Source organism: Zingiber officinale, chromosome 6A, assembly GCF_018446385.1.
Source record: "Zingiber officinale cultivar Zhangliang chromosome 6A, Zo_v1.1, whole genome shotgun sequence".
Classification (NCBI taxonomy): domain Eukaryota; kingdom Viridiplantae; phylum Streptophyta; class Magnoliopsida; order Zingiberales; family Zingiberaceae; genus Zingiber; species Zingiber officinale.
This window is the reverse complement of record NC_055997.1, coordinates 88,723,590-88,736,848: the sequence shown is the minus strand read 5'-3', so window position 1 is coordinate 88,736,848 and position 13,259 is coordinate 88,723,590. Positions and strand designations below refer to the sequence as shown.

The following is a 13,259-nucleotide window of genomic DNA, read 5'->3' as shown; positions in this document are numbered from 1 at the left end:
AGAAGACGGAAGTCGCCGGAGCACTGAGCGCACAGAAATCGCCGGACACGAGCAAAATGCAAAGGTAAAGGGGGAAGGGAGCTTTGCAAGGCTATAAGCCTTCGGCTCGGCCAACCAGAGCCGTCAGATCTAGGGCGTAAAACCCAAGACGCAGATCCAGTCGTCGAATTCAAACCGCCAGACGTCGCGTCAGAGCCTGTCGCTTCGGGCGTGCGGCGACTACGGCAGCGACGCGTGGCATTCCCTCATTGGCTCGCATTTAATGGATGCGTGCTCTGCCTTAACGGGGGTGATCTACACGAATTCCTAAGAGATTCTGGTGACGTCAGCATTGACCACACACGCCCGAGGACATTGAAGGAGAAAGCCCAAGTGCAAATACTTGGAGCACCGATTGGCTACAAGGATCGGTCTCGGGGCCGACCGACACTCTTTGACGAACCAATCGGAATTCTGCCAATATAATGGCCAATCGGTCAACAGATCTCTATGCTTCTTTTTGTCCAGTCAGTCGGACTTGCAGCCTCCTTCGACTAGACTTGAGGGGAAAACATGTGATCCGGTGATAAGGGCCCACCACTCAGAGGGTCGTTGTCATAGTGGAAGTCAAAGCCTAGGCAGTCAACGTCCCTGTATCGCTGGTCAATCGGACAACCTACTTGTTCGATCGGGGCGAAGGATAGCCAGGCCGATATCAACCCAGTGTTACCACAGCTCGGTCGCATACTGAGCTTCCGACGCTTAGAAAACCATGTGTCGGCGAGGCACATGTCGAGCGGCCGGCTCGCTCAGACTTAAGTCGAACCTCAGAGCCGGCGAAACGGGAGCGCAACCGAGCAGTCACACTCAGATATATCTCGGCACAACAGCGGAGCTCGGACAATGGAATGTTGGCCGAGCGGCCACCCCATTCGGCCTAAGGGTCAGACACCCGGACGGCTGAGAGCTAGTCGAGCGGTCATCCCGCTCGGCCCACTAACAGACAAAAGGAGGATCAGCCAATATCCTTGTGGGAACTCGTGCTACCGACAGACGGCATGGTTGGCGGCATGGCCGGGTAGAAGATCATACGACGGAAACTTCCGCTATCAAGTCAGAGATATGCTCGGGTCATTAAGGTATGGTGTCAGAGACGTTTTCCTGACATGTCTTTTCAGGGAAAGCGTTGAGAAGCGTGCACACCTCGAAAAGCGTGCACGCGCTCTCCCGGTAGCCCTATATAAGGAGCACCAAGCTTCAAAAGAGATATGTATAATTTCTACTGTAGCTACACTATTACTCTGCTTCTCCGCTTCCTTATTTACACATCGTCGGAGACCGACTTGAGCGTCGGAGGGTCATCGTCGGGGAACCCCTCCCTGGCTCGGCACTGACGCTGTTGTGATTGCAAGATCCTCCAGCTCGGAGTCCACCAACGATCAACAAGAGCGTCGCATTCTCCCAGCATCCATCGTCTCGATTCTCGGACAGGATCTCTAATCTCTCTCTTCTTTTTTTTCACTTTGCTGTACATAGCAGTAGCACGCCTCTCATGTTACTTCAATAGAAACTTTGATTTTGCTAGCTAGAAGAATAGCTAAGAATTAAATAAAAAAGAAGTAAACCATCAATGATCTGCTAACCTTGATATAGGTGGTCGCAAAGGGTATGTCAGATAAACTAGAGCAAGTATCCAACACCAAAAAGGTTAAAACAAGGGAAGAACTTACATTGTAAATGCTCGCACAAACCTCATCTTTGGCAATATTGTCTTATCATGGTCACCCTTCTCTGGAACTACTGGTTTTCCTTTTTGTCTTGATTCTGGTTTCCAGAAAACTTGTCCTAGAGACACCCCAAGCAAATCATCTATTCTTGTAGCCATGGACTCAGCGTCATGCACATTAGGAAGCGTATTCTCCTTGAAATGAGATGCTAAGCATAGGTACTCTGAGAGAACCTGATGTTTTGATTCTCAGAAGCTTTCGGCATGCCTTTGCTACAGCAACAGGCAGTTTTGGCTATGGTACATTGCTTTTGCATCCCTAATCTTGGCGAGTACAAAGCAGAAGCTGAAGCGATCTCCACCGGAGCGGAATCGCCGGATCTCGTCACGGAAGTCATCGTGACAGAACTCACCCAGCATTCGGCAAAAGAGAAAGCGGCGTGGAGGCCGAGGACCTGGCAGTCGGCCAACGCTGCTAGTGGGCCTTCTTGTGGCATAAAAAGCCTTCGGCCCAAATTTAAAAGTTTAAATATGAAGAGAATAATCTCACATATAAATTAATGTACATCATATTTTAAATAATACATTTATCTCCAACGCAGAATCAAATTATATGTGATAAATCAATTACTGAATTCTTATACAGTTTGCCCTTGAAGATCAAGACATAATCGATAGTAGAGTAAATAGAACATCATCAAGTTATGGGAATCTTCTTGGTTAATCTTGTTTTTGTTACCTGTAAGAAATAATTATTATAATGAACCATGTCTTACAAATATAAATCAATACATAACAAATACATTGTATTCATTTATATGTGTATACCTTTTGCGTTTAGACTTGAGGGTTGTTGCTGATTGAGAATTGCTGTGCCAATTGCGCTTTCGCTGATTGATGAACCAATTGTTAATTTGCTTTAGCTGCAAGCCCGTCTCCTCGACTAATTTAGCTTTGTCGTCTTCCTGAAGAAGACGACGACGAAGAATAAGATTCATGTAGCCAACCCAAATAGTTAAGACTTGATCAGATGTAAACATGTATGTCTACTTACAGTTGGATATGGCCATTTAGAATTTTGTAACCACCATTGCTTCAGAATTGAAGTGGTGTCGCCTGGCAACTTCCCAGCTCTTCTCTTTCGAAGTATCTCTTCTCTTACATCCTCAATTCTCGACCTAAATCCCTGCAAGAAGTTAATCGACAATGAGGACATTAACTATATTAACTATATTCGTTGCAGAAACCATGAGTTACAGTGGCATATTTGTGTACCTGTTTCAGTTCAATCTTCAATCCCTGTCGTACTGTGTCCATTAGGGACCTCTCAGATTCTGTGGGAAGAAGTGGGCCGAGTCCTACCATGTCATGCCCCTCCACCGCCACATCCATGGGGCAATCCGCCGGCCCGAGTTCATCCTCGTCGTCCGACATAGTTGCTCCCGACCCTTCTTCGAGTGTCACTCCTAACATGGGCAATCCAATTATATGTTAGATGGTAAATTTGCCAGAGATGAATGCTCGTTTGTGCTTAGCAGTGTGGAGTGTTGGACCGGGCAAGTATAGAATTACCAATGGAAATGCGGTATCTAAACATCAAACTTAATCGGGGTTTGGAGAGCTTGAGGAGACACACATATAGGAAGTTTAGTGCGATCTGAACCCTTAATTTGCCATAAAACTTTTAATACGAGACTATTCTCCCATATTAATGGGAGATAGTTTCATTAAAATTTTCAACTGCAATTAGGTGAGACGTCAAGCGTGACGACGATCTCCCTTGTCGCCATTCACTAAACCCACTTTAACTAATGCCTTCGGGTCACCCTCTCCCACTCCCACCGTCCGATCCGTCCATCCACCACAACCTTCCTCAAAGTCAAACACCACCACCGGTAACAACTACATTTCTACATTCAATGGCTCAAATTTGATGACAATTCTGTTCGGTTCGGTTCGATTCAATTAGTTGAAATTAGACGCGAAATAGTTGGATCGATCACCTGTGAGGACTCGCAGAGACTGCTCCATCTCTCTGCACGCCATGACCGCCTCCACGGCGTGCACCCGTACGTGCTGCTGCAGCTGCTCCCGGAACGAGCCCAGTAGCATCGCATACTGCGCCTGAACCAGATGCAATATTCTAAATTACGAGGAGCGAAATAGAAAAAACGATCGGTAAAGTTACAGGGGGCGATGAGTTCGCTGGAAGATTTTTTTTTAGATTTTATAAAAAAGGGCTCACCAAGAAGGCATCGAGCTCCTGCTTGTCTTGGGGGGATAGCACCGGATGACGGAGGCGGCCGGCGGCAGCTCCGTAGTAGCGTACGAGGTGGTGCGACTGCGCCAGCTGCGCGTCGATGAGCGGGAGGTGGTCGGTGGGCGTCGCGACGCGCAGGCATCCGACGTGGGCCCCCAGCAGCTGCTCCCACAGCGGGTGCACCGCCATCTCCGCCTTCACGAGCTGCTGCTCCTCCTCCGCCGCCGCCGCCGCCATACCCTGCACCGCTAGATCATTTCGCGCCGAGAGCAAAAAGGAAACAGAAAAACAAACCGATCGAGCTAGCTAGCGAAGAGGAGGAAATCAAAGAGAAAAAAGAAAGGAACAGAAATCAAATCAACGGAGAAGGTTGTTTAGCTCGCACCGACCTCCGCCCTCTCGCCGCCGCTCAATGTGGCCTTCAACCTCTCAACAGTTTGATTACCAGAACTAATGATATATAATTAAAGAATGGCGAGTAATTAATCACTGTTGTTGGCGATCATTTGCTTGCACCGGTCGCTAACCACGCTTCCCTTTTAGTGTGAATTAGTATAATTACATCGTATGGTACAAGCTAATGCGGTGGACAAAAATTTCAAACGGCCAAGTAAATACGATTGATTCTTGCATAATATTTATTAATAAATTAAGATAAATTCTACAGGATGTTAATTATAAGTACTTTTAAAATTTAAAAATACCCTCGTGCAATATGAAAATTTTAAAAAAAATTAAATGTGCCATGAGTTATAGTAATTAATTATTATTTTCACAGAAAAAATTATTTATTTTTCTCTTATCTCATGTTCCTAATCATTGACTACTACTCCCCGTGCGGTAATGGATTGGAAATATTTATTTAATAATTTATATAATATTAAATACATAAAAGATGAGTTTATAAATTAAGATAACAACAATGTTCGGAGAAGTATCTCAGTCCAAGAAAATTCTCCACCACACTCAACAATAAGCATGCAGTGGTTGTGGTCTTGTCGGCAGCTCACTTTGGGCCGCCTCCTTTTCTAATTTTTGGTAGGGAGATGTCTCCATCATCCCGTGGATACTTCCTACTTTTGCGCAAAAAGATAAAATAAAAATAAAAATAAAATAAAATTATTTCATCTAATTTTATAATGATATAAATTAATATTAAGGTGTGTAACAAAGTAATATTATATACTTTTTTTTATAGGATGAACAATGACATGACTTGCTTAATTAGGGTACAATGAACATAAAATAACAAGGTGGAGAGACCATTAGTTGGGAGAAGATGAAGTAGGTGGTCGAATATATAAAACCAAATCGATCAACCTTCTAATCACTTCAACTTATGATAAGGTTGGTTAGAGAGGCAACAAACAATTTTCAAATATATATATATGTTAAAATAATATTTTACCTAAATTATAAAAACAATAATTGATTAAAAAATAATAGATAATTTTGATTAATTTTTTTTAAAAAAAAAAAAACTTCACACTACTAGTTCTTATGAAACATGCTACGGTTTTATTTTTTTGTAGAAAATGAGAATTCACAAAAAGAAGAAAAAAAAAGTGAAGTGGATATTTTGATTCCTTCTCTTAATTAAACTGCTTATTAATTGGAAAGCTTCCCGATATGATTGAGACATTTATCCTAATATGCAAATGATTTAGTGGCTACTAATTTTTTGGAGAGATATATAATCGAATTTATTTTTATTCATTTGATAAATCTAAAAAGTTATTAAAAGGTATTATGAAATAAAGATATTTTGCCCCACTTTTATTCTTATTTTCTAAAAAAATAAAACAATTACGCCTAGTTTTGTATATACACACATAGAGAGTGATTGATTTCACAAAATAAAAAAAATAAAAATTGAAGAGTACTACTTATTGTAAAAGATAATTACATTGATTCAGACACCTTTTACAATCCGCTCTATGATTATGTGGAAAAAGATAAATCATGAAGTTAACTTGTAGCCGATCATCAAATTAACTAAGGGTGTATGAGATTTTTTTCCCAAGAATATGCACCTACTAAAATTTGATCCTTTTACCATTATAGTAAATTTGCCACCTAGTTACATTCACCATAGGCCAACAAACAACAATCTAGTAAATGCAGAATACTACTTATCCATCTAGTCACATACAAGCTTTAGCAGACGTGGTTAAGAAGATCATACATATCTTACAAAATGAAGAGTAAGAGCATAAACCTAATTCTGACATTTACTCGTGACGACAATCAGCTCCCGGATGATAAAAAGTAGGTGGGATGTCCAGTCGACTCTGAACCTGTAAAGGGATGGAAAACAAGCATAAATAGGATATATGGCTAAATCTATAATCTCTAACTCTAAGGCCATTAAGATAAAGAGCTAACTTTGCAAACCAAATCTTATCTACACAGGCTGTAAAATTGATCATATGAGCAAATAACATTGGGATTTTGTTAAGAAGAAAATTTCATTGGTGATGGTAGAGGTAACTTGCATTAAATTAATCCATTTACATAAAAAAAAATCAGGAAGAAATTCTTGCATCTCTGCATAATAAAGCTTGTTAACTTTTATATGAAAAGCCTCTACAACCCATAGAGCTTGTTAGCTTCCAAGGTGTAATTCAAGTCTCTCAGAAGCCTTGCACAGATTATTTTTAATCAAACAACTAAAATTGGCTTTATTCATAGATTGCATAGTCAGAACATGATATTGGAAAGTCGCCAGATCCAAATCTTTATATTACCATAGTTGTTATTGCATATCATCAGGGCAATTTTATTCTGTACCATCGTACAGTATACAGACCACCATTTACTAAGTAATATGTTAGGAGGGCTGCTATTACAGGACCCTCCAACCTCAGATGATGTGCCAAGACAGCAGATCTCAGACACATCAGAAAGACAAGAAGATCCAAGGCAAGAAGATGCATCCGTAGCATGGGGAGAGGAAAGTGGGTGCATCATCAAAGAAACTGGAAAATTGTAGAGGGAAAGACGATAGATATTGTTATTATTGTATTTCCATCTCAAAATCAGTCTGATGGTCAAAGATAGTGACTAATTATAGAGGGAAAGGCAGATGTGTGTACATATGGATATAATGTGGTGGTTATCATTTTTCCAGCCCATGACTTGGTTATTGATGTCTTGAGTTCTCTATTGGAACACAAGCATTGCAGTGCCAGAAGAAGGTTGGAAATCCATAAGGACTCAATAAGAAACCTCAACGAGGGATCGATCATCCAACATCCTTCATACAGAAACTTGATTGTCATCATCTCATCCCAAACTGACACCAAAAGACCTAAATTAAACATAACAGTTGTTATAAAGTTATAAAATCCCACAAAAGCATATGACTCAAGACCACTCCATAAACTACCATGTACGAACCGACACAACTCTAATGGCATATTTTCTGAAGTTGAAGCATGATGTTGACGAGCAAATAAATTAATGGATGATACACATTACCGGTCAAGATTTAAAAACATGTATAAACTAGTGAACATTTCTGAAGGATCATAATGAACAACCTGATATGAAAGGTACATATTGATCTGATGAGGAAAAAACACTTGGACGACCCAATTTTATATGCTTTGTGTGTGCATCGGACAATCTTCCTAGTGTGCTACTTCCTGCTTGTACTGGCAGATATAATACCAACAGGTAGCTTCATTAGCTATTGTCCAATCTGTAGTAATTTGTTTATATATATGTATATATATAACTTTCCCATTGGATAAAAAATTTATGCTGTTATCTTACTCCGATTGTTCTGCTCAAATTCTCCCCTCATGTCATCATATCTACAATCCAGTGAATGCCCACTGTAGTCTTCTATGGACTCTGCTTTATTATGCCTTGCTATTGCTCCATTGGTTTCAGGTATGGCTTTTATCATATTTTTGGTTTCTTGATGCTGGATTTCATCTCAGCAAGAAGATCCTATTCCACGTTTTCTCATCACCCAGAGATGCATATTTCCATTGTCGATGGTACTCACATTCCCTTTTAATCATGCGAAGGATCAATTCACACCCTTGCTCCTCACACTAAATAATGTTTGTAGTCTTGCAGGTTCATAAAACTTACTGCTAGTCATCTTTCAATAAGCCATCTCACTTCAATTTTCTATAAATTATCTCACCAAATTATTTACTACTTTCTAATCTTCTTACGGTATTACTTAGGTATGCAAACAAAGACAATAGCTGGAAGAGGAACTTTATAAGAACACCAGATTCAAATGGATAAGAAATAACCTTTGTTAAAAGAAAACTTTCTTAAATTCATAACATAACTCAAGATTGCTCATCTACAATTCTTGAGCATCTCATATGAAGAAATACAATAAGGAGACACTAATGCCAGGTTCATGTGTACGATAACTCACTAGACCAAATATATGAACTGGAGGTGTTGCTCATTCCAGACTCTAAAATTTCACTTTCAGTATGCTACCTAAGATAACCCAAATTATTTTGGGGAAAAAAATCAGCATTAATGAAAATAGAAATAAGAAACTCATCGAAATTAGTCAAAAGAAATAAAAATGAAACCTCCAATAAAACAATCAGATTTAATTGAAACCTGAAGGCATTTCTTAGAATACAGTACGACATAAACATATATAATTATTACAGAAAGACACGTGAATGTGAAAATTGAGAATGTAACCTAATTTTTAGAATGTTTCTCACCAAAATCAAAACAAAAATGGAGAACAAATTGAAGAACCAAAAGAGAACCGGAGAGGTACATAACTAATTTCAAAAGTGGAAAGTCAAAGGAATGGAATAATTAATAAAAGATCACAAGAGAGAAAAATCTTTAGTGTTAGAAAAAAATGCTTAAGCCCACCTATTCATTTACTTGTATAAAAGCTTGGGTTAGTCAATATAACTAATCATCAAGCAACCAAATCAAACCTATGATTGACATGAAAAACTGCAGGAGCAAGCTTGCTCCATTTTTCTCTAAGACAAATCTATATGATTTTGGTGGACGTCCAGTACAGATCAATTAAAACTGTAATGAAAACAATTGAAATGTTTTATTTTGAAAAGCAATGGAAAAGGATGACATTCTTGTCCTCCTGAAGAGACTCAGCTGAATGATTCACCTTATAAATGTGGCTAAAACAATCGTCAGGAGCAAGCTTGCTCCATTTTTCTCTAAGACAAATCTATATGATTTTGGTGGACGTCCAGTACAGATCAATTAAAACTGTAATGAAAACAATTGAAATGTTTTATTTTGAAAAGCAATGGAAAAGGATGACATTCTTGTCCTCCTGAAGAGACTCAGCTGAATGTTTCACCTTATAAATGTGGCTAAAACAATCGTCTCCAACTTTTTTATGAATCAAGATCCCATCTTATACAAGATATTAGCTTTGAAAATATTACAAATTTATTCTGGATCATCTTTCCTATATGAAAGAAATGGAGAACTTCAGATTTGGACAAAGATAAAATGATGACAGAAAATGAAATCTGTATTGTATCATAGCTTCTTTAGATAAGCTATACAAGACTTCTGGCTATCAGCATCTAAAGAATTCCAGGTTGCAGAAGCAAAGTTAAATATTGAGATCAATATCCAGTTTGTTGCATTTTGTTGTTGTTGTTGTTTTGACTCAATTTAGCTGGCATGTAATAATATATGTGTGGACTAATGGGATTGATTAATTACCATCAGAACATTAAAGTGCATATAAACACCAAGTCCATTCAATTAATTGATAGATAATAAGAAAACCAAGTAAATAGAAGGCTGTTGCCAGAAATAAAAGATTAAATATGATACATTTATCTAAAACTAATCTCCGCCTGTTGGCTACTGCTTTCTAGTTGTTTCTCAGATTTGAACCTAAATGCACTTCACCAAGCTATTTGAAGCATATGCGTACCCATATTACTGGTAAAAACAACTCAGAACATATGGGCTTCAATGGCATCTAAAACCTTTTCCTGCTACTCATTAAATAATAGAACTTGGTCATTTTCCTACAACCCCTGTGTAATGTAACTAAAAGTGACTTAAAAGATTAAAAATCACCAGAGGTATAGTCTTTATATCTATATAGCCGACCCAAATTAGTTGGGACTAACGTAGCCTGCTTTTATGGTTCACATTCAGAAGCAGGCGCTAGTTATGTAGTATGATACTGTAATCTATAAAAGTGGGTGTATAGGTGTTGAACAAACCAAACAAGCTTTGATGACAAGCTTTAATTCAGTAGTGTGATTGTCGTTGTCCTCTTTCCTACAAAAATCACATTGGCAGCCACATTCAAGACTAGGCGGCAATTATATAGTATGAAACCAATTATTGTTTCTAAAAGCTTGCATAGCTGCGTTCAACAAACAAAAAAACTCCTCAATGGCATGCTTTAATTGAAAGAGTTAAGTAGCACCTGTTCACTTGTTTGGATAGCTTATGAGGATACGTTGGAGTTCCATCGAATATCTAGATCCACTTTTTACCTCCCACAAATAGATCCAGGGATTAGGGTACTTTGGAATAAGTAATCTCATGTAGAACTGGGAACCAGAGCGTTTATGTTGAAACTTGGATCTTCACAATCGGAGATCCCGGTTAAACGAGAGGATTTATGATTTTCAACAGGAAAAAAAAAACTAACATGTTTACTCACTTTCAAATGCAAACATAACTGACAGTAGCACTTGTATGTTAATCTAATTGTTCCTCGGAGAAATGGCAACTATGATTTGCAATTTGTTAAAGAAGAGAACTGAGAAATGAAGCTTGAAAGTCGGGAAATATAAAACTCGGGGATGCGTCGCGAAGCATACCTTTTAGGTATTCACTAAGTCTATTCAGACCCTAAGCAGCTGCACCTTGTTGGAGAAGGCGATTCCAATCCAATCAGGGTGTGCAGCAGACCACTGAAGCTGGTTGATTTCCGAGCCAGCTGGGTAGACCAGAACTGGATCTATGCCCTCTGGAGCTACTGCGGTGGTGGCCGCCGTCGAGGAGCCACTACCTGGTGCGGCCGCAGGCAATTCCCAGATCAGCGCCTGACCATCATCCCCCGCGGAGCAAATATGCCGCGCGGCCTGCGGCGCCCAAGCGATGGCGTTGACGCTGGCGCGGTGTTTCTGAAGTTCGGCAACGGGGGCGGTAGGGTAGCGGATGTCAAGCACGACGACGCGGTTGCTATCCATCATGGTGACGGCCATGTAGCAGCGGTCAATTTTGTTCCAGGCGAGGCGGAGGAGGGGGGTGTCGGGACGAAGGCTCTCGTAGATAATGGTAGAGTGCTCCTTGTCGCGGAGGTCGAAGATGCGGACAGATCCGTCAGCCGAGACGGAGGCAAAGACGCCGGCCTCGCCCCAGGCAATGTCATACACCTCCTTATCGTGGGCGATGAGCTGCGTCTCGATGACGCCACGGTCGACGTCCCAAATCGTGCAGGTGGTGTCGATAGAGGAGGTGCCGATGCGGTGGGGCTCGAGGTCGTTCCAGTCGAAGGATGTGAGGGGCGCGCAGTATCCGCTGGACTTGCTGCTGTCGAGGAGGGAGCGGAGGTCGGTGGCGTCGGAGCCGACGTGCCAGATGCGGAGCGAGTCGGAGGCGGAGGCTAGGAGAGGGATTGTGAGGGGGTGGAACATGAGCTTGGTGGGAGGGTAAGGGTGGTCGAAGGAGAGAGCTGGCTCGGGGCGGAAGGCGAGGGCGTCGTCGTCGAAGCCCACCAGTTCGACGCGGTTGCCATACTCCTCCAAGAAGGAGCCCAGGGCGAGACGCGGAGAGGAGGCGGCGGTGGAAGAGGAGAAGGCCATGGCGTAGACTGGGTGAGGCGAGTCGAGGGTGAAGACATTAGGGTTCAGCGGGGATTCTTGAGCTTTGCTTGCCATCCCTCTCCCTCTCCCTCTCCCTCTTCCACTCTTCTTCTCCTCTTGTGTTTAATCCTTATACGGAGTGAGAGACATAAAGGGAGGCAGTTATAATGTTCAACTCCCATGTGCCAAGGAAGGCAAATATATTTTTTATTTTTTATTTTTATTAGGCAAAAACTAGGAAGGCGTCTCTATTTTTCTAAATCATCCGGGCGAAAAAGACGCTCACTACAATTACACAATTATCTTTCTTGTTATCTCCGTCCAAATTTCCTATCAAGTCGTAACTGCTATAATAATATAATAGTAATTATTACAATATAAATTCCTATCGTTAAATAAATTAAGTATATATTATTCGTTATAATGCATATTTAGATTAGAAATAATGAGTAATTATAAATAATAAAATATCTTTTTTAATTAAAAAAACCAAGTAGGCGTCTGTGATGATTTGGGGGAAAAAAACTCCATTTGACTTCTGATTATTATTTTAATTTACAGTAGAATATTATTATCTCTATAAATATTCATAATTAATGGTGTGATTTTTTGGGGCAAATTTAACGAGTATAGTTTGGTTTTGTCGCTTTCGGTTGAAGTATAATTTTCTATTCTGCCTACTGAAATGGAAGACTATCAGAAGCACGTGCGTTGACAAAGTCAATTTGAAATTTTCAAGCGTCAGTTGATATTCACGCCATGAGTGCTCCCGTTGACTAAATGAAACTCCAAACAGACACATGGTCGACCAAGGAAACAAATTCTAGAACCATGACTAAATCAACTCAGGTATGTACAGCAGAAAATGAACATATGAAATCATTTCACTCATCTACCTTTTTTTTTTTATTAAAAAAAAAACTATATTAGCATAAATATACAATCTGAATTCTGAATGTATCAATCAATATGAAGAGTCGACCTCTCTTAAACGTTTAATCAATTAAAGTAAGCACTAACTAAAGATTATATTTATATATATATATATATATATATATATATATATATATATATATATATATATATATAAATAATTGATCATGTCCGAGCATTGAGACGATAGTCGCTGGGGACGTGACGCTCTCTGCTGGCTTCGAGTGAGCTCCAGGTTGATGTGGGCCTTCGTCTAGAACCTGCAAGTACAAAATCGAGCCGGGAAGGGGTTCCCGGCGATGACCCTCCGACGCTCAAGTCAGCTCACGGCGACGAGCAAGAGAAGCATAGTAACGAGAACTATAGCTACAGTGGTGAATAGTGCATACCTCCGTTGAAGTCTGGGGGTCCTTATATAGGACTCTTGAAGGCGCGTGCACGCTTACCAAGATGTACAAATTTCTCAAAGCATACCTGTAATGAGTGTGTCAGAAAAACATGTCTGACGCCATACCTTAACAGACCGGGCATATCCCTAATGCGA

General features: G+C 40.4%; 3 protein-coding genes across 5 annotated transcripts; all 3 read right to left on the bottom strand.

The window, feature by feature from the left end:
* Positions 1–749: 749 nt before the first annotated feature.
* On the bottom strand, positions 750–2,071 carry LOC121996854. Its single transcript, XM_042550993.1, has 2 exons — positions 1,710–2,071; positions 750–1,505 (listed from the first exon to the last, which is right to left on the bottom strand). The coding sequence occupies exons 1-2, from the start codon at positions 1,862–1,864 to the stop codon at positions 1,301–1,303; spliced, it is 360 nt and encodes a 119-aa protein (XP_042406927.1). The 5' UTR covers positions 1,865–2,071; the 3' UTR covers positions 750–1,300.
* A 235-nt stretch (positions 2,072–2,306) lies between these two features.
* On the bottom strand, positions 2,307–4,511 carry LOC121996851 (homeobox protein knotted-1-like 3). 2 transcript variants are annotated; one of them, XM_042550990.1, is made up of 7 exons: positions 4,355–4,511; positions 3,951–4,205; positions 3,709–3,829; positions 2,981–3,171; positions 2,760–2,891; positions 2,534–2,670; positions 2,307–2,444 (listed from the first exon to the last, which is right to left on the bottom strand). In XM_042550990.1, the coding sequence occupies exons 2-7, from the start codon at positions 4,200–4,202 to the stop codon at positions 2,441–2,443; spliced, it is 837 nt and encodes a 278-aa protein (XP_042406924.1). In that variant the 5' UTR covers positions 4,203–4,205; positions 4,355–4,511; the 3' UTR covers positions 2,307–2,440. The 2 variants fall into 2 exon arrangements, with proteins under 2 accessions (XP_042406924.1, XP_042406925.1); XM_042550991.1 differs by having other exon boundaries at positions 4,351–4,494.
* Positions 4,512–5,999: 1,488 nt separating this feature from the next.
* On the bottom strand, positions 6,000–11,940 carry LOC121996849 (protein TRANSPARENT TESTA GLABRA 1-like). Of its 2 annotated transcripts, XR_006116170.1 has the most exons (3): positions 10,796–11,940; positions 8,371–8,438; positions 6,000–6,262 (listed from the first exon to the last, which is right to left on the bottom strand). XR_006116170.1 is itself a non-coding variant. In XM_042550985.1 (2 exons), the coding sequence occupies exon 1, from the start codon at positions 11,855–11,857 to the stop codon at positions 10,820–10,822; it is 1,038 nt and encodes a 345-aa protein (XP_042406919.1). In that variant the 5' UTR covers positions 11,858–11,940; the 3' UTR covers positions 6,000–6,262; positions 10,796–10,819. The 2 variants fall into 2 exon arrangements, 1 of the variants encoding a protein (XP_042406919.1); XM_042550985.1 differs by lacking the exon at positions 8,371–8,438.
* Between the last annotated feature and the right edge of the window lie 1,319 nt (positions 11,941–13,259).

What these genes read in the sequence shown, in the direction of transcription:
- LOC121996854 (XM_042550993.1), bottom strand. Translation starts at nt 1,864, where the DNA reads ATGGCTACAAGAATAGATGATTTGCTTGGGGTGTCTCTAGGACAAGTT. An exon ending in TTTGTGCGAGCATTTACAAT is followed by an intron (nt 1,506 to 1,709) that starts GTAAGTTCTTCC and finishes TGCTATGTACAG; the next exon opens with CAAAGTGAAAAAAAAGAAGA.
- LOC121996849 (XM_042550985.1), bottom strand. Translation starts at nt 11,857, where the DNA reads ATGGCAAGCAAAGCTCAAGAATCCCCGCTGAACCCTAATGTCTTCACC.
- LOC121996851 (XM_042550990.1), bottom strand. Translation starts at nt 4,202, where the DNA reads ATGGCGGCGGCGGCGGCGGAGGAGGAGCAGCAGCTCGTGAAGGCGGAG. An exon ending in AGGAGCTCGATGCCTTCTTG is followed by an intron (nt 3,830 to 3,950) that starts GTGAGCCCTTTT and finishes CATCTGGTTCAG; the next exon opens with GCGCAGTATGCGATGCTACT. An exon ending in GTCTCTGCGAGTCCTCACAG is followed by an intron (nt 3,172 to 3,708) that starts GTGATCGATCCA and finishes TGCCCATGTTAG; the next exon opens with GAGTGACACTCGAAGAAGGG.